The sequence below is a fragment of the Tupaia chinensis genome, unplaced genomic scaffold (assembly GCF_000334495.1).
Source record: "Tupaia chinensis unplaced genomic scaffold, TupChi_1.0 Scaffold000020_1, whole genome shotgun sequence".
Classification (NCBI taxonomy): Eukaryota; Metazoa; Chordata; class Mammalia; order Scandentia; family Tupaiidae; genus Tupaia; species Tupaia belangeri.
In genome coordinates this window covers 264,176-281,818 of record NW_006159450.1, presented here as the reverse complement: position 1 = coordinate 281,818, position 17,643 = coordinate 264,176, and the positions used below count along the sequence as shown (strand labels likewise).

The 17,643-nt window shown below is 56.6% G+C and overlaps 1 protein-coding gene across 1 annotated transcript in view; it reads right to left on the bottom strand.

Moving 5' to 3' along the window:
* Window positions 1-499: 499 nt before the first annotated feature.
* The window catches only part of EXOC3 (exocyst complex component 3), a 22,986-nt gene continuing 5,842 nt past the window's right edge, over window positions 500-17,643 (bottom strand). Inside the window, exons 4-13 of the mRNA XM_006140112.3 lie at window positions 15,985-16,666; window positions 15,477-15,594; window positions 14,783-14,908; window positions 13,784-13,884; window positions 11,158-11,268; window positions 10,393-10,543; window positions 9,609-9,731; window positions 2,511-2,672; window positions 1,616-1,743; window positions 500-824 (exon numbers count right to left, since the gene is read on the bottom strand). Coding sequence (XP_006140174.1) covers window positions 653-824; window positions 1,616-1,743; window positions 2,511-2,672; window positions 9,609-9,731; window positions 10,393-10,543; window positions 11,158-11,268; window positions 13,784-13,884; window positions 14,783-14,908; window positions 15,477-15,594; window positions 15,985-16,666 — 1,874 coding nt within the window. The 3' untranslated portion in view covers window positions 500-652. The remainder of the gene's footprint in view (window positions 825-1,615; window positions 1,744-2,510; window positions 2,673-9,608; window positions 9,732-10,392; window positions 10,544-11,157; window positions 11,269-13,783; window positions 13,885-14,782; window positions 14,909-15,476; window positions 15,595-15,984; window positions 16,667-17,643) is intronic.

The following is a 17,643-nucleotide window of genomic DNA, read 5'->3' as shown; positions in this document are numbered from 1 at the left end:
ACTCCTGGGTTGGCGTCACAAAGCCCACGCTGTGACCATGCTTGTCTGGCAGGCTCGACTGCCCTGGCCAGCTCCCAAGGCCAGGAGTACGCTTTCTGATGATGACGGTGACGATGAGGACAAGGACGAAGAGGGCGGAGGCAGCCTGCCAGGCCCTGCGGTCAGCCTGTCTGTGGAAAGGCCCTGGGGTAAGACCAGGGGCAGTGAGGCCCGGAGAGCAGGTTTGAGGTCCACCACTAGCACCCTGAAGGCAGCTTTGGGTTGTCTCTAGATCATGCCTGGTCAGGAGACCCAACTGAACCTTTTTGGGGAAGGCAGGGATGTCCCGTTCCTCAGCAGCGAGCGCAGTGCTGGGCACACGCCTCCCCCTCCGGACAGCCCTGCAACTCCCGACGAGCACGCGGTTGTGAGAGGCCTCCATGGGGAGTCTGCTCCCAGTGGCCTCTTACGACACAGAGAAACACCCAGAGGCACACCCGGGTGCCAGGGGACAGGCACGTGGGACTGAAGCCATGGACACAGACCCTGGTCAGGCCTCTGCTTTAATAGGCATGAGTGTGGGCATGAGGTCGCGGGGTACACCGCGGTGAGGGAAGGCGCAAGGCCACGAAGTACGCCCAGTGTGAGTGAGGCCGCGGGGCGCGCCCTTGGGCTACTTGAGCAGCTTCGCCACGTTCAGACTTGGCACCAGGATGTCCTTGAACAGGGGCACGTAGTCGGGGCTCGCCTGGGCCGGGCCCTGCTCCAGCGTCTCGATGATGGTCTGCTTCATGTCCCGGCTGGCATCACCCCGCACGGCCAGCAGCGCGCCGATGTGGTCGTCCCTGGTGGGAGGCAAGGTGCCAGCCTGCAGCGCTACCACCCCCAGGCAAGCGCAGGCTCATGCGGCAGGGCAGGTGGCCCCGTGGACAGAGGCCGCGTTCTGATTCCACGTGGGGAGGGGCCCATGTTCACCTCTCTGTGGTCTTTTCTCGATCCACAATGGAAAAGCTTTTAAAATCACATTGTTTTCTTAAACAGTCACCTAAAGGACTAACCGGGCAAGACCCACAGGCAAGGCCTGCTCTTCCACTCGGCGTTGGGGCAACAGGGAGCAGGGCGGTCAGCCTGGAGCGGAAGGCCGTAGATGGGCATCCCGAGGCCGGCAGCAGAACCGGAGGGGAGCGTGAGGGGAACCCTGCCCCTAGCTGGACCCTAGAAGGCCCAAGGCCACCAAGATGGGAGGATGTCCCACCTCAAGTCCACATGGACACCCGGAGACCAGCACCCTAACATGGCTTCTCAGTTGCTCCCACAGCCCAGCATGGCGGGCCGGCGACACGGCCACATCCTTGCCACTCAGCCAGGCACGCGTGGCCTAGGAGGCATGTGGACTTCGCCAGAACCATCAGCTGGCACGGCCGGCCACACGCTGCCTGGACGTCTGCTCTGCCGTGGCTATCAGCGCTCGGTCCTCCTCTCACAGTGCTGCCCGCTGCGACACCGTCTGCAGCACCCAGCTGGCAGGGTCCACTCCCTGACCGTGATCCCAAAAGCCAGGGGCCTCCCCCTGGATGGCTGTGGGAACGACCTGCTGCACCGCCCACCCGGCTCTGCAGGAAAGACGCGGCCGTACCTGATGTCTGGGTATTTGCTGACCAGGGTCGAGACTTCCAGGTAGAGCAGGGACGGGTCCGTCAGCTTGATGACTTCTGCCACGGCATCGATCGTGTCACAGTACCCATCCACGTCTTCGCCAGACCCCTAGCAAGGCCCGAGGAGCAGGTCGGCCCCCACACGGAGCAGGAGGCATCACTCTGGCACCTTCAGTCTGTGCTCTGCCAGCCCTTCCTCTTTCCCAAAAGTACCTCAAAATCTTCCCCAAGTGGGAGCTGACCTCAGGGCAGCCTCAAAGGGCCAGGAGCAGCAGTCCCGAGACTGGGCAGAGGGGGGACGTGGGGTGTGTGCCCCTGTAATTTATTGCCTCACCACCGAGCAGACACACCCTCCTATAGATGGACAGAACTAACCCAATACCAGGTCCTACCAGAGCCAATTCTTGTCCAAGGCCTAAAAGCACTGGCGTGAGGACTGAAAACAGGGCCGCACAAGAACACGTTTTTGTACACACACCCACCGGCTTACTCCTCCCTCCTCCTAGAGAGCGAGGCAGTACTTCCAACATGGTCCTCACACCACAGCCCCCCCGCCTCATCAGTTTGGAAAGGAACACACCTATCTGTGCCTGGGCACACTGCAGGCCACCAGAGAGAGCCACCTGGCCACACAGGACAGCAGTACCGCGGAGCAGGGACCCAGAAGCACTGCAGGGCACTGTGTCACCACCCACCCCACCCACGTGCAGCACGGCAGAGCAGGGAGACCCGCCCACGCGGTAGCACTGCAGAGTGGAGACCTGCCACGTGCAGCATGGCAGAGCAGGGACCCAGAACACTGCAGGGCGCTGCATGACCACCGAGCCGCCGGCTGGCCCGCACTGCAGACTTCAGAAGCTGCTCTCAGACACTCACGGATGCCAGCTTCCGGAACAGGAAGCGGAGCTGCTCGGCCTCCCTGACCATCTTCTCGGCACCCTCCTTGCGCTCCTCGGCACTTCGGAAGGAGATGCGCTTCTGCATGACGGCCCGCAGGTACTCCACCACCACACGCCGGTGTGCCTCGGCGATCATCCTCTGCAGAGAAGGCAGAGTCAGGGCAGCACCACTGGCCACCATGTCCATGTTCATCTCCCGTCCCGCTTGGCCACGCCTAACCTGGACTCACCCAAACTCAATGTTTTTTTTGAGCGAGAGTTTTGGTATAGGGCGTGTACACTCGTCAGAGAGACAGAAGGCGAGAAATCAAAGTAACTGGTGGCGAGGGGAGGGCATCTGGGCCAGCTGCAGCCTGGGATGGGCAGGCGCCCCTTGATGACCAGGAGATGAAGGCAGCTGGGAGCCCACTTTCTGACTGTCCAGTGTCCCGGGAAGAATGTTAACTGTAGGGGTGAGCGTCCAGCTCACCCAGCGCAGCTCCGACCTCGCGTCGGCCTGACAGGACTTCCGGCCGTGCCCTGGGTGCCTCGAGGCCATCTTGCTCCCCAGACTGCCCTGAGCATCTCAAGCTGGGCTTGTGGGACCGGGTCAGCTGATGGACTCAGAGAACCTGCCTTGCCCAGGACCATGCAGTGTCGCACAGTGACGGCAGCTTCGGGGAGAGGGCTCAGAGGGCAGTACCTGGGGAGGGTTCAGGGAACCTGAGCAGGCAGCGCACCACAGAGCACTGTGGGTAAGAGGCTGGGTGGACGATGCAGACAGGCTCTGGGCACTGGGCACCGTCACCACGGTCTGCTACATCAGGGCCACACCTGCCTGCTGGGGGTCTCCCAGAAGTCTGTTCACAAGGACGGTAGGGGAGCCTGAAGAGAGACTTCCTGGTACAAAACTAGACCCCCACACACCACTGGGCCCAGAGGATGGCTGGGGTGTCAAAGTGAGGGGGCCCAGCAGGCCTCAGCCAGACACCTGGGGAGCTGTGCTGACGGCCACCCAGCAGCGCCATGGCCGTTACAGCTGGGTCAGATCTGAGCGCATCTGACCACGCGGCCTGGAAGGGACAGTGCTTCTGGATGAAAGCACCCTCACTCCAGGCCCCAAGAGTTCCAAAGACTCTGTCCAGAGGTGAGCTCACCACCACAGTTACCAAGGACACGGACCCAGGACCAAGCCCTCCAGCTAATAAATCAACCCAAAACTGAAAAAAAAAGGTAAGGCAGATGTATAAGAAAAATTCAAAACTGACCAGGTAAGCGTGAAAAATGGCTGTTATCTTTTTTTTAATTGTTAGGGTGCTTATGTTCCTCAGAGAGAGACAGGGAAGCACCCCAATGGAGTGTGGCCACGTCACAATCCCCTCTCCAGCTCCGTCCTGCCAGGACCTGGGCAAGACACACACGCCTGGCGTAGTTTTCAAGCTGCCAGGGTGGGATCTGAACAGTGGGCAGTCATGTCAGATCTAGCTCCCTTAACTACCAGGCGACAGGGCCAGCCAACAACCGATTTTTTCCTTCTTTCTTTTTTGATAAGGGCATGGTGCTCACTGGAGAGAGGGGAAGTGAGAAAGTGCCCTCCATGCAGCACGGCCACACCACAACCCGCCTCGTCTCTCCTTCCTGCAGGGTTCTGGGCTGACACGTGCACGGACACACAGCAAGCTTTCCGGGAGGCTGAGTCCAAGACTCAGTGCACACTAGGCCACTGGGGTGCAGCTGCCTCACCCAGCACACCACCAGCTGGGCTGTGTAGCTTTTTATATTAAAAGTGAATCGCTGAAAAAACACAATTGATAAAGAAGTTTCAGACTAGGCTATATGATCAGCTGTTAATATGACTTTCACAACCTTGAGGTAAGGGAGAACTTCCTAGGAGCACAGCAGTGGAGGCTGCCCGGGCATGGAGGCACGGGACAGGGTGCCACAGTGCAGTGCAGACCGCCCAGGCATGGAGAAATGGGACGGGATGCTACTGTGCAGTGTGGGCCGCCCGGGCATGGAGGCACGGGACAGGGTGTTACAGTGCGGTGCAGGCTGCCCGGGCATGGAGGCGTGGTACGGGGTGCCATTGTGCAGTGTGGGCCACCCGGGAGGCCCAGGCTCGCCCTTGGCCCCACTCTGGCTGACTGGACCCGGGCACATGCACCTGTGGTCCTCCCGGGTGTGTGTGCGTGTGTTCTGGAAGTGAGCTCCCAGGTGTGTGTATGTGTGTTCTGAAAGTGAGCTCCTGGGTGTGTGTGCGTGTGTTCTGGAAGTGAGCTCCCGGGTGTGCGTGCATGTTTTCTGGAAGTGAGCTCCCGGGTGTGCGTGCGTGAGTTCTGGAAGTTAGCTCCCAGGTGTGCGTGCATGTTTTCTGGAAGTGAGCTCCTGGGTGTGCGTGCATGTGTTCTGGAAGTGAGCTCCCGGGTGTGTATGCGTGTTCTGGAAGTGAGCTCCCGGGTGTGCGTGCGTGAGTTCTGGAAGTGAGCTCCCAGGTGTGCATGCGTGTGTTCTGGACGTGAGCTGCCGGTTAGCTGTAGTGCTCAGCATCCTGTGCCCGTTGGCTGGGTGAAGTGTACCCCTGTAGTTCTGTGTGTTGAAGTCTAACTCAGTAGCCGGGAATGTGACCGTGGTTAGAACGTGTATCATTAAAGAAGTAATGAAGTCAGGGCCAGCAAGTAGCATAATGGTATGTCGCTGGACTCCCCCGTGGTTGACCATGGCTTGAGTCCTGGATCTGGGTGCTTGACACTCATGCCGGGTCCAGAACACACGCACACACACCCGGGAGCTCACTTCCAGAACATACGCATGCACACCCGGGAGCTCACTTCCAGAACACACGCACGCACACCCGGGAGCTCACTTCCAGAACACACTACGCACACCCGGGAGCTCACTTTCAGAACACATGCACGCACATACCTGGGAGCTCACTTTCAGAACACATGCACACACACACAAGATTACACGTGAGTGAAGAGACGCCCAGTACTGAACTACCAAAAACTCTGAAGGCACCTCAGAGAGAGATGCCCACGACTGCCGAGTGGGAAGCGCCCAACCCTTAGTAATGAGGAAAATGCCTCTAAAACCCTGCCAGAGAGCTGCAGATGCCCACAAACCGGGCATGCTGGTGAGGTGGGCGCCACTGCTGCTGCAGACAGCACGCACGCCTGCTCCACAGCATCCGTGTGTGGCACCCAAGCAGGGAACCCACACTTGCCCCAGCCTCCAGGCTGGACTGAGCTGACGAGGCAGCAGAGACACTCACAGGGCAACTCCACCCAGAAGCCCTCCATAAGAAGCACCCACAGGTAAACAACCATAAAGGAAGCTGGGAAGGGGTCACCCAGGAGCCACAGGAAGAAGGCTTGTGGCCGGACGTGGCGCCAGCATGGGCTACTTCTAGACCTGAGTACTAGCTCCTAAGTTCTCACCCCACAGCTACTCAGCAGACGAGACCTCCCCGATGGTCACACGCAGGAGTTAACTGAGCAGGGAACGGAGGGAGAGCCTGCCAACAGGACAGGAGAGGGGCCGGGTGAGTCCTGGGAGCCGAGTTAACTGAGCAGGGAACGGCAGGCGTGACCTGGACGTTCGTGAACCTGAACCATGTTCAGAAAACATCTCTGTGGGCTAGCCAATGGAATGGATAAGGCCGGCGGGTCCCATATGGCCAACTGTGTGGTTCGAGTCCCAGACCCGGTGGTTTGAAAAACATACTGGGTACATGTGCGCGCTCAAAATCCTGAGGAAACAAGGATGGAACAGAAGAGATTGTGGCATGAAAACATCCTACCAGGGATGCTTTCACTCTCCCTCTCTCTCTCTCTGTCTCGCTCCAGAAAGTGAACATGCTCTTTGGCAAATTCAAAATAAATAAATAGTAAAAAATCCCAGGCAGAAAACACCAGTTCCACACTTTACAGAGATTTTACCGAACTTTCAACAAACAGATGGTTCTACTCAGATGAAACCTGCCCCAGTTTAACAAGCAAAGCAGCCCCCACCGGCGCGCTCGGCCACGCGGACAGCTGAGCCCGGGAAAGGACAGGGAGCTGCAGGCTGTTTCCCACACACAGGGAAGAGGGCCCTGAGCAGAACGCTAGAGAGACTGCCAGCCACGCCCAGGCCAGCACAGCAGGGCCAGGTTCACGGAGTCCCTGAAACACAGGGAGGGTCTCCGTGTTTTCCCACTGTAACCAACTCAGAGAATGGACCCAGATGACCACTCAGGTGGGAAAAGCACTTATTAACACTCGCCAGATTGTGGCCCAAAGCACACCACTCCCAGACCCTCCGCCTCACCCCAACCCACCCCTGCCCCAGCACCTGCCCGCAGCAAGCAAGGACAGGACACTTTCTGCCCTGAGGGTCGGGAGCATTGACTTGCCAGAAGCCACAGCGAGCACCGTCCTTCCTGGAGCGAAGGCCCCCGACTCTGTCCTGTCGAATTGCAGGAGGGACCCTCAGGGCCCTACGTCTCACTATCTCATACAACAGACAGACAGAAAACACGCGTCCTCAGAGTGGGGGAGCAGAGGGCAGTGGCAAGTGCTACAGGACTCATGTTCGCTGCTGTGCAGACAGTGCCACTGCACTTGCCCCTGCAGAAAGTAGCCAGGCTGAGTCTGGCCGCGTGTGACCCTAACTCTTCTCTGCACCGACCCCGGTATAAACCGTCCCCTCGACACAAAGCCCAGAACTGGGGGGCAACTCCTAGTGCCCCAGGGCAGTCTCCACTGGGGAGCACCTGGGTTGGCCCACGTCCAAGCATGGAGCAGCTCTGGGGTGACCAAATGAGAACCCAGCACATGAGTTTTCACACACACAATGTACACACGTGCACACAGAGGTGCAAATGTACACACCCCATACAAATGTAGTATGACTTGTACATGCAACATGTATGTATGTACAGGTGCAGACAATGTATACATGTATACAACATAGACATAGCGATGCCACGAATGCACGTACATAGTATACACACCTTTCATGTGCAATATACAAAAACTGCACATATGCACATGATACACAGCCACATGGCACACACAGAGTCACATGGTACATATACACACAGTCACACAGCACACACATGCAGTTACACAGCACACACGTAGCCAAATGGCACACATACACACACCTACATGGCACACACAGCCACACACACAGCCACACAGCACGCACAGTCACATGGTACACATACACTCAGTCACGCAGCACACACACAGCCACACACACAAGGCACACAGACACACACGGCACACACACACAGCCACACAGCACATACAGTCACACAGTACACGTACAAAGTCACACGGCACATATACACAGCCACATAGCACGCACATAGCCACACGGCACACACACAGTCACATGGCACACATACACAGTGTGAGTCTCACGTCCCTGCTGTTGTAGGGGATCCTCACACGGCATACACACACAGTCACACAGCATACACACACAGTCACAAGGCACACACACACAGTCACACGGCACACACACACAGTCACACGGCACACACAGTCACACAGCACACACGCACACAGCCACATGGCACAAATACAGCCACATGCCTCACACAGAGTCATACGGCACACATACAATCACATGGCATACACACAACCACAAGGCACACACACACAGAGCCACATGGAACACACACAGCCACATGGCACACCACGTAGAATACAAACACTACATGCACACGAACATCATGTATGCATGTATAACATATGCATTCACGACCCATGCATGCATCACTCACACACGCATGCTCACACCAGAGGCACACAGCCCATCTTGGCTGGGGCAGGTGTGGCTCTTCGCTGAGCAGTGAGCATGCGCCTTCTTCCCCAGGGCCATGGCCTGGGTCATTTTCTCTGCAAGAACTCCATGTGTGTGGCGTGACATGGAGTGTCCCGGCTAACTCACCGCTGCTCCAAGAGTAACCTACACCAGAAGCCGACACTCGGAATGGCTGGCCTCGCTACGATGCCCGCTGCGGGCCTCAGTGGGCCGAGCGAGGAGGTAGCAATGCTGGACAGGGTGTGAGGAACCTCCCAGAACCCATGAGCCAATACACTGGGGCAGGCTGGTGCCAGATGCAGCAGCTTGGGAACCAGCGGGCCCTCCTCAGCACCAGCTGCGGCAGACTCACTCTGGAAGACCCGCCTAAAGTCAGCCTTCACTGAACTGAGCAGCTGGCAGGGGCTGGCAGGGTGTGGACGCAGCCCCACTAACCACTGGCGTGGCCTCCTGGCAGCTAAACCAGTTGGGCGATTTAAAGCACCTGGGTCTCCCTATAAGCATCAGTTTCAGTAGCAAAGCACTTCCTTTAAGATCAGGAATCAGACAAGAGCCACTGTTCTGGGGCCTGGCCAGTGTCAAGACAAGGAAGAGACCAAAGACAAACGACCAGGAATGAAAACCATACACGTCGTCCACAGACGAAACAAGTGTGAGCACTGGAACGTGGAAGAACCTAGAGACAGATGCCCCAGAAACCATCAGGAAGTTTTACATGATGTCAGACACAACACTGATCTATACCAACATTTCTGTAAGCCAGAAACAGGCAGCTAAGAAGCCCAACCCCAGAAAGACACTCACAGCAACAGCAGCAGCAAGACAAGGAGAGACCGCCCCCTTACCACAGTGGTGGAAGGGGCTGACGGGTGGGAGGCTCCATTCCCCAGCTGGCCAAGGGCCAAAAGCCTGGGTGAGGAGGGCAGGGACGGGGCCCCTCGGACCTTGCACTCTCCCACCCACAGCCCTGGCCCCCCGCAGGAGCCTCCGGTCTGCAGCCACGGTGAGGCTGAAGAGCACCGTCAGCCTTCACCCGTTTCTGGACCTCTGTGCTAGGCAGCCCACATGCAGGAAAAGCTCTGGCACGGAGGCCTGAAGACACGGTGAGGAGCTTCCGCAGGAGAAGAACGAACAGCTACGCACACACACCGTACTCACATGCACACAGCATGTGCACACTCAATACACACATCACACATGTACACCGCATGTCCATGTGTACACAGACACACCACGCACTGATGCTTGCAGACACATGTGGGACCATGTGCCACGTCCTTACCTTTTTATATGGCCTTTTGATCTTGGCAAAATCATTGAAGTAGTCTTCCACGGTGACACAGATGATGTCCACGGCGTTGGATCCCAAGAGCCACTTCTTGGTCATGAGCTCATTCAGGTGTTGCTGAGAAGCACACGCAGGGCACAGAATCACTCCCTGGAAAGACGTTCAGCATGGGCCCGCAGGGGGGGCCTCCCACCTGCCTCACATTGCACAGGTCTCTTGCTAATGGCAATGTATGCTCGCACAGGAACCCCACACGGGTACGTGCAGAACCCCATAGCACACAGTGTCACACTGAGTCACACCACATTTCTGTGTAGAAAACAGTTGACCTTCCTGATGGCCTGATGTGGGCAGGGCCAGGTGTGTACAGGCCTCACCCGTGGTTGCCGATGGGGACAGGCCTCACCCATGGCTGCCAATGGGGACAGGCCTCCCCTGTGGTTACCAATGGGCACCTCCTTACTCAACCCTCTACTGACAGACACTTACATTTTCCCACATCCTATAATCACAGATAAAGCTACAGTGAACTTGCTTATTTCTGCAGGAAAAATCCCTTACAGTGGAAATCCTCAGTCAGAAGCGTACAAACTACAAGTAGCAACCGTACACGTCTCTGTCTCCCAGGAGTCCCGGCTGGACAGTGCGTGAGGACCGTGTGTCATACAGAGCATTCCACAGCACAAAAAGCCAAGGCCCTTTTACGTGGCGTCATACAGGGGCGAGTGCATCCGCTCAGTGTCCACGCAGCACACAGCTCAAATGGAAACATGCCCACCTCCAGATCCAGGAAGACCTCCTCCAGCAGGTTACTGCAGCCCTCCTTCGCAATGGTGTCTAAAACCCCATCCATGTTTGGCTGGCTTAGTGACACACCCTCCTCCACTTCATTTTTCAAATACTTCCTCTTTAAACTGACTACAGATTCTCTGCAAGGAAATAAGTTAGAGCTTGATGAAGCACTGCACTTTTTTTTGGAGAGGTTTTCGCTATAGGGCGCGTGCGCTCACCAGACAGACAGAGAGAGACAGAGAGACAGAAAGCGAGAAATCACCCCCCGGGGGGATGGTCACACCGCAATCCCTTCTCCTCCATTCTCCTCTCGGGATCTTGGGCACGCACGCACACGCACTGGCGGGTCGTTTTAAGCCACCGGGTCCGGGACGCGAACCGCAGTCGACTACGTGGGAGTCCAGCGACACAGCCATTACGCTAACTGCTGGTTCCCAAGCACTGCACTTTTTTACCATCGTTTTTTTGTTTTGTTTTTTCGATTTTTGCTATAGGTATGTGTGCTCACCAGAGAGACAGAGGCAGAAAGAAAGTAAGAAATCATCCCCAGGGGGGATGGTCACGCCGCAATCCCTTCTCCTCCAGTCTCCTCTCGGGATCTTGGGCACACATGCCCTACATGAGTTTCAAGCTGCCGGGTCTGGGACTTGAACTGCGGTCAGCCATGTGGGAACCCAGCACCTTAACACTAGGCCACCTGCTGTCCTCTTCCCACCCGCTTGTGCCCAGACACAGGTGTACAGTGACCCACTTGAAAGTCTGGCAGTTGTTGATGACGGCGATCACGTACTGCACATAGCACTGCGGGTGCTGTCGGTTCCTCAGGTGCTCCTCCGCATACAGCCGGGCCTCGTCCCGGTACCTAGGATATACGGCCCATCAGACGTGCCCTTGGGGGGCCGAGGGCAGCTCCCAAATGCCATGTGGACACATCACCAACGTTTGACCAGATATGTCTTTTTTTTTTGAGAGAGGTTTTTGTTATAAGGCACGTGCGCTCACCAGAAAGACAGAGAGAGAGAGACAGAGAGAGAGAAATCACCCCCCGGGGGGTGACCATGCCTCAATCCCTTCTCCTCCATTCTGCTCTCCGCATCTTGGGCATGCCTGCACACGTACCCGGCGTGAGTTGAAGCCACTGGGTCCAGGACTTGAACCGTGGTCGACTACATGGGAGTCCAGCAACACAGCCATTACACTAACTGCTAGTCCCAGATCAGATATGTCTTTTTTTTTTTTTTTAAACAGTACTTTTACTGTTTGTTTTTTAAATGATGATTTATTTATTTATTCATTTACTTTAATTTGACCAGAGACAGAGAAAGAGAGAGAGGGAGAAAGTGAGAAAGCAAGCCACCAGGTCCAGAACTCGAACTGTGGTCAGCCATGTGGGAGTGTTCAGCACCTTAACCATCACGCCACCTGCTGGTCCCCGACCAGATATGTCTTTAAAAGTCAAATAAATTTTGGATGATCCATACCAATGGAAAAATACAAAGGCTGATCATTTCAAATAGATTTTGAAAAAAGAATTTCATTTCAAGCTTTGGAATATGATTTGGTATTCTGATTTTGAAAATATTCTGAAATACCTGATTGCAAGTAATTGGGAAAGCACTCTTACCCATCTGACACACAACCCTAGAACTCAGCAACAGTCAGTGCGAGGGCATTACCAACCGTCTGTTGTCCCTGGTCAATCAATCAGACTCTCAAAATGTCAAGGAAACAAGGGGGAGGGCGGCATGCTTCCCCTCTAGGCTGCTATGAGCTCCCCGAGCACACGGCAGTAAGCAGCAGCCGTCCCTGTGTGTCCAGGCTCTGCACCCACCACCCAACGCTGGAGACCAAACGCGGAAACGAGCTGTGGCTGCGCTATGGGCGTGCAGACCCTCCTCGTCATTGCTTCCTAGCCCCAGCGCCATGACCATGGCCCAGCAGTCCTGTACGGGGTAGCCACACCCAGGAACCCGGAGAGGGTTTGCGGCACTAAGCGGGGTCACAGGCGACACACGATGCCATGGTGTACAAGGGATGTGGGCATCCGTGGCTTTCCATATCTATGAAGTGTCCTGAAGGAGCCCCTTGAAGACACCGAGGGACAGCCAGACAATGACCACACTGCGCATGGAGAGGAATAAGGGGGAAGCTGGCAGCCAACAGGGAAGAAGGTTGAGCCTCCCTGTTCAGGTGGCAGGCAGCTGTGTGACCAGGAGGCTCCACCCTGGGAGACCGCCCCCCATGACACCGCTGACTCTGAGGACACGGCCACCTCTGCCAGCCCCCACAGTGAGCAGCAGAAGGGGACCTTGGTATGAACCCTGGGGGTGGGTGGCAGGTAGGAGCTGTGAGTGAGGTGCCTGAGAACCAGAGTGGCACAGATGGTTGCCACGTCTGCAAAGTGCCACGCCACGGAGCACATGCATTACAGAGACGGGAGCCTGGCGAGCCTTCGGAGCTCCCTGGAGGGTCGGGCTGAGGGACACTGGGAGGGTGCTGAGCACTGCGGGACAGGAGGCTGCCCACCTCACCGACAAGCAGGCACTTCAGACAAGAGGGGCTGTGTGCTGCGCTGGACCTGGGAGCCCTCGGGACACATGTATAGCAGCCCTGCTGGCCGCACCTGACACGTAACTGCAGAAGGTACACTTGGAACGGCTGGGACCCAACACAAACGCGGGGGTCCGGTGGCCCTATGGAGTCACCGTTCATCCTCACAGCTGCCGACAGAGCTAGGTCACAGCAGAGGACACAGGTGAAGTGCCACGAGGACTGGGAAGTGCTCTCAAGTACTTCAGCATCGACGAACATGGAGAGCAGTGTCAGGCTAGAGTGGCTCTGGAAGGGACAGCCTTTGAGCTGGGGGACAAGAGAACAGTTTTTAAGTCACTCTTCCTGCTTCTGTCACAGGGAGGAGGCATGTCGGGACATGCCACAGGACCCTCTGCCTGATGGCTGTCAGGGTGCTCGTGAGGCTGCTCCAGGCATCTGGGCCCATTCTGACACCAGCTGCACCAATGGGGCCCAGGGAGCGGTGCAGTTGCTCACAGGAAGGTTTAAGAAAAAGCTCTACTTTCAGGCCGGTAGACTGAGTCCTGGACCTGGCAGCTTACTTCCTCACTCCACCCCAACATCCCATGTCCTGTAGCAAATGTAAAGAGTAGGAACAATAATAATAAACTAATCCTAAAAAATAAAACAGGAAAGAAAATGTTCTACTCCATCATTTTGCATTTCTAAGAACAAAAGGTGACGTGTGGGGAAGTTGCTGACCCTGACTTATTTTTAATAACTGACACATTAAAATCAGCTAATTTTTCTTTTAAATTTCAAAAACATACAATTTCTAAATAAGCGCACTAGCAAAAGTCACATACCTACTCAGGAAAGAATTCATTTGCTGCAGACACAAAACCAGCACCTTTGTTTTCAGGTCTTCACTTATCTGGGCTGCGACTTGAAGATTCTGTTCAAACATCTAAAAATCAGAGAGCGTATGTATTCTGATGCAATCTCACAGAGCACAGTTGTGTTTCCTATTACATAGACCCCCATCTGCAAACTGGCAGTTAGGGATAGTCCAATTCAGAGGGAGGGAAAAAAAGCTACTTGAAAAATAGCCAGCCAGTTGAAAGAACAAACAACTTTGCCGCCTGGTAAAAGCCAGACGAACCCTTTCCTAATCACCAGCGATTGGACACGCTCACTCTGCACTCACTGGGGCTCTGGCAGGCTCCCCGCAATTCATGGTGCAGGTTTCTGAGGGACAGAGGCGGATGTGCGCGAGTGGAGAGCGGGCCTTGGGGGCTAACTCACAGGCATGAAGGGAAGGCAAAGACCCACCGGTCGCTAGCCACAGGGTCATCGGGGAGAAGCAGCGCCCACACGTCCTGCTCCTGCCTGGCTGGAGCAAGTGGAGTGCCGGACGCGTGCATCAACACTGCTCAGAACCCCCTCGGCAACACTGCGCAGAGGACGATGGGCGGGGAGACCAGAGGCCACAGTGGCCAGGGCACACGCTGTCCTAGGGCCTATCACTGAGGCTAGTGTCCAGAAGGGGGACTTCAGACCTGCTGGAGACCTGTCCCCGTAGTTCACCAACTTAGACCCATTGGACGGCATTCTAAGGCAGACCCTGGCCACTCACAAGCGCAGGAAACAGCAAACAAGCGAATTTGCCATCTGAAATCCTCTAAGGAGAACATACACTTGAGTTCTAGTTCAAACCCCCACACACTTGGAAAACAAAGTGTCCTGGACAAAACCAGATGGTGAGGGACCCACTGCTCCAGCACCCAGACAGCACCAGGTGAGGCGCCAGTACCCTCACGTCTCAGAAACGGCAGACGCACGGCCCAGACAGCCACGGGCGGTACCTGGGAGACGATGGCGGGCAGCGTGGTTTGGTAGTACCCGTCCTGGTCAGCCTCGGGCTCGGTCTCTCTGATCCAGTCTTTCTTGTCTGTTTCTAGAGCTTTCCGCAGCCAGGCAATGATGTTCGACTACAGGAGTTAGTGCCGTGGGGAAGGGAGGGGACCAGCACTTGAGTGTGGCAGACTGCAGAGGCCTGCTGTGCCACGGTGGCAGTGCCCATGCTAGTCTCCACAACTTTAAACTCTCTCGGGACACACAAGGGGGGTGGGCAAGACCTGCGAGTGAGCACGTGCCAGGGGCCGGGGGCAGCTATCAGCACAGCGCCAGCTCCCCAGACGGCATGGGCAGACAGCCTTGCTGCTGAGGCACACTCACTGGGAAGCAGACCCTGACCTCTGCCTGCTCCAAGACCACCTCCCGCTGGCGGGTACTGCCCCACGTGGCCTGGGCCTCCTGCGGTCCCACCAGCCTGTCAAGGACCCAGACACCAGCCTTGGAGAGGCAGCCCCAATCTGTGGGGTGGACACCTCTGGCCAGCAACTGGCCACTCTGCTCATCCAACTGGCAAATGACCTGCCAGGACCAGGAAGAGGCAAGCAGCTGACCCTAACCCACCCAGGGTGCAGGCATTAAGACCTTTCATCCACCAAGGCAGGCAAGCCCAGTTCAGACCACCACAGGCTGGCCTCGACTCACGGTGAGTGTCACCATGTACTTGTGGAGCAGCTCGGAGACCACGTCTGCAGACAGTAACGGTTCCAGGGTGTCGGCATCCACTTCTGGGGCCAGCTCCACGTTCCCCATCATCTCCGTACTGCACGGGGACAGAAACGGCAGTGACAAGTCACACACGATTCATAAGGAACCCCAAGTGTCGCTGCTTCTCCTGACACACATGTCCGTCCACCCTGGCATGCTTCCACACACAGGCCCCTAGCCGGAGGTCACAGAACGGGCCAGCTGCAGCGACCTGGGTAAGGGAGCCTGACACATGTGGCTATGCAGTTCGCTCCTAGACCCAGGGGCTTGGAAACACGCCAGTGCATGCCCAAATCCCCAAGAAGGGAGAGACGGAGAAGCCACTGTGGCGTGACCACCCCGTGGGGGCCCCTCCTGCTCTGGAAAGCACACGCACCCTCTGGCAGAATGAAAGTACGTAAATACAGCTGAAGGGAGAGGGCGCACAGGCGGCGGCCGGCTCTACCTCGTATAGGTGTTGAGGACCCACGTCAGGAGGCTCACGATCTCGTTGGCCTCCAGGTCTTCCGCCGCGAGGTCCTGCATGCGTGTGCGCAGGGCTTGGCAGTACATGTGCAACAGGTTGGTGAAGATCTCATAGTGGGGAGGGAAGCACTGGGCCATCAGGTTTTTGGCGATGATGAGGTCATCCAGGACGTACTTCCTTATAATCTCGAGGTGGCGGACCAGCCACATCTTGTCGGACTCCCTGGTGTCTGCCTGCGTGCCTTCGATTCTGGTGGTCACAGTTCTGTCTAAGATGGCAAACATTTTTTCTTTCCAGTTTTTGGGCCTCCCAGGTGGGACAAAGCCAGTTTGCTTTTTCCGATCAAGAATACGTCTGTCAATTTTTTCTTCCCTTTCAATAATCCTGACAACTGAGACCAACAAGGTGGGGTCACGGCGGACGGTGACCAGCGACCTCTGCAGCACCATCCACAGCTGCTTGGCCAGCTCGTCGGAAAGGCCCTGGGTGCTGCCAAAGTAGCCGTGGATGAGGGCCATGTCGCGGGTGTTCCCGCTGTCCATGCGGTACTGCTCATACATCAGCCCGTCCCGGGAGCACTCCAGGTCCATCAGCTTCCGGTGGGCTTGCAAGAGTGCCCCCTGTTCAATGAGGTCCTGCGTCTCCCTCACGATCTCGGGCACTAGGAAAGAGGCACAAGACGGCACCATGAGCCACACACAGGAGGCACGTGCGGGGTCCTGGGAGACGGTAGCACGTGAGGGGCCGACATATTTTCTCACCTCAAGGGCACGGCGCTGGCCTGATCTAACACACCACCTCAGAACTCTCAAGTCTAGTGGAGCCTTGCAACGTCCAGAGAAAGGCTTCGGTACGCTGGTCAGCGTGAGCCCCAGCCCCCTGCGGAGGCGGCAGTGCAGGCGACCCTGGAGCAGCCGGCAAGAACCCTGTCCTCCAAGTACCAGGGAACTGCACTCTGACCGCCACTGCCCATCACTGAGCAGCAGCAGGACGGCCACTGCTGCTGCACTCCCCACCTCCTCAGGACAGCCAGGGGACTGGACGCCCTCCACCGTTTCCTCTTTCCCCTTTCAAAAGTATGATGGGAACCAGCAGTTAGCATAGTGGCTATGTCGCTGGACTCCCAAGTAGTCGACCGTGGTTCGTGTCCCGGACCCGGTGGCTTAAAACTCACGCCAGGCACGTGTGCGTGCGTGCCCAAGATCCCGAGAGGAGAATGGAGAAGGGATTGCGGCGTGACCATCCCCCCTGGGGATGATTTCTCACTTTCTGTCTCTCTGTCTTTCTCTGTCTGTCTGGTGAGCACACGCACCCTATAGTGAAAACCTTTCAAAAAAAAAAGTATGACGTTTAAGAACAAGGACATTGGGAACCAGCAAATGGCATAATGCCTATTCCATTGGACTCCCTGATCTGGTGACTTAAAATTCACGCCGGGCGTGTGCGCACACATACCCAAGATCCTGAAATGAGAATGGAGAAGGGACTGCAGTGTGGCCACCCCCTGGGTGAATTCTCACTTTCTATCTCTCTGTTTCTGTCTCTCTGGCAACATCCCCGCAGAGCGACAGCTACAACAATGAAAAGCAAACCCCGGGTCAGCCTTGGGCCGTGGCAGGGATGCCACACCCCCCCCGG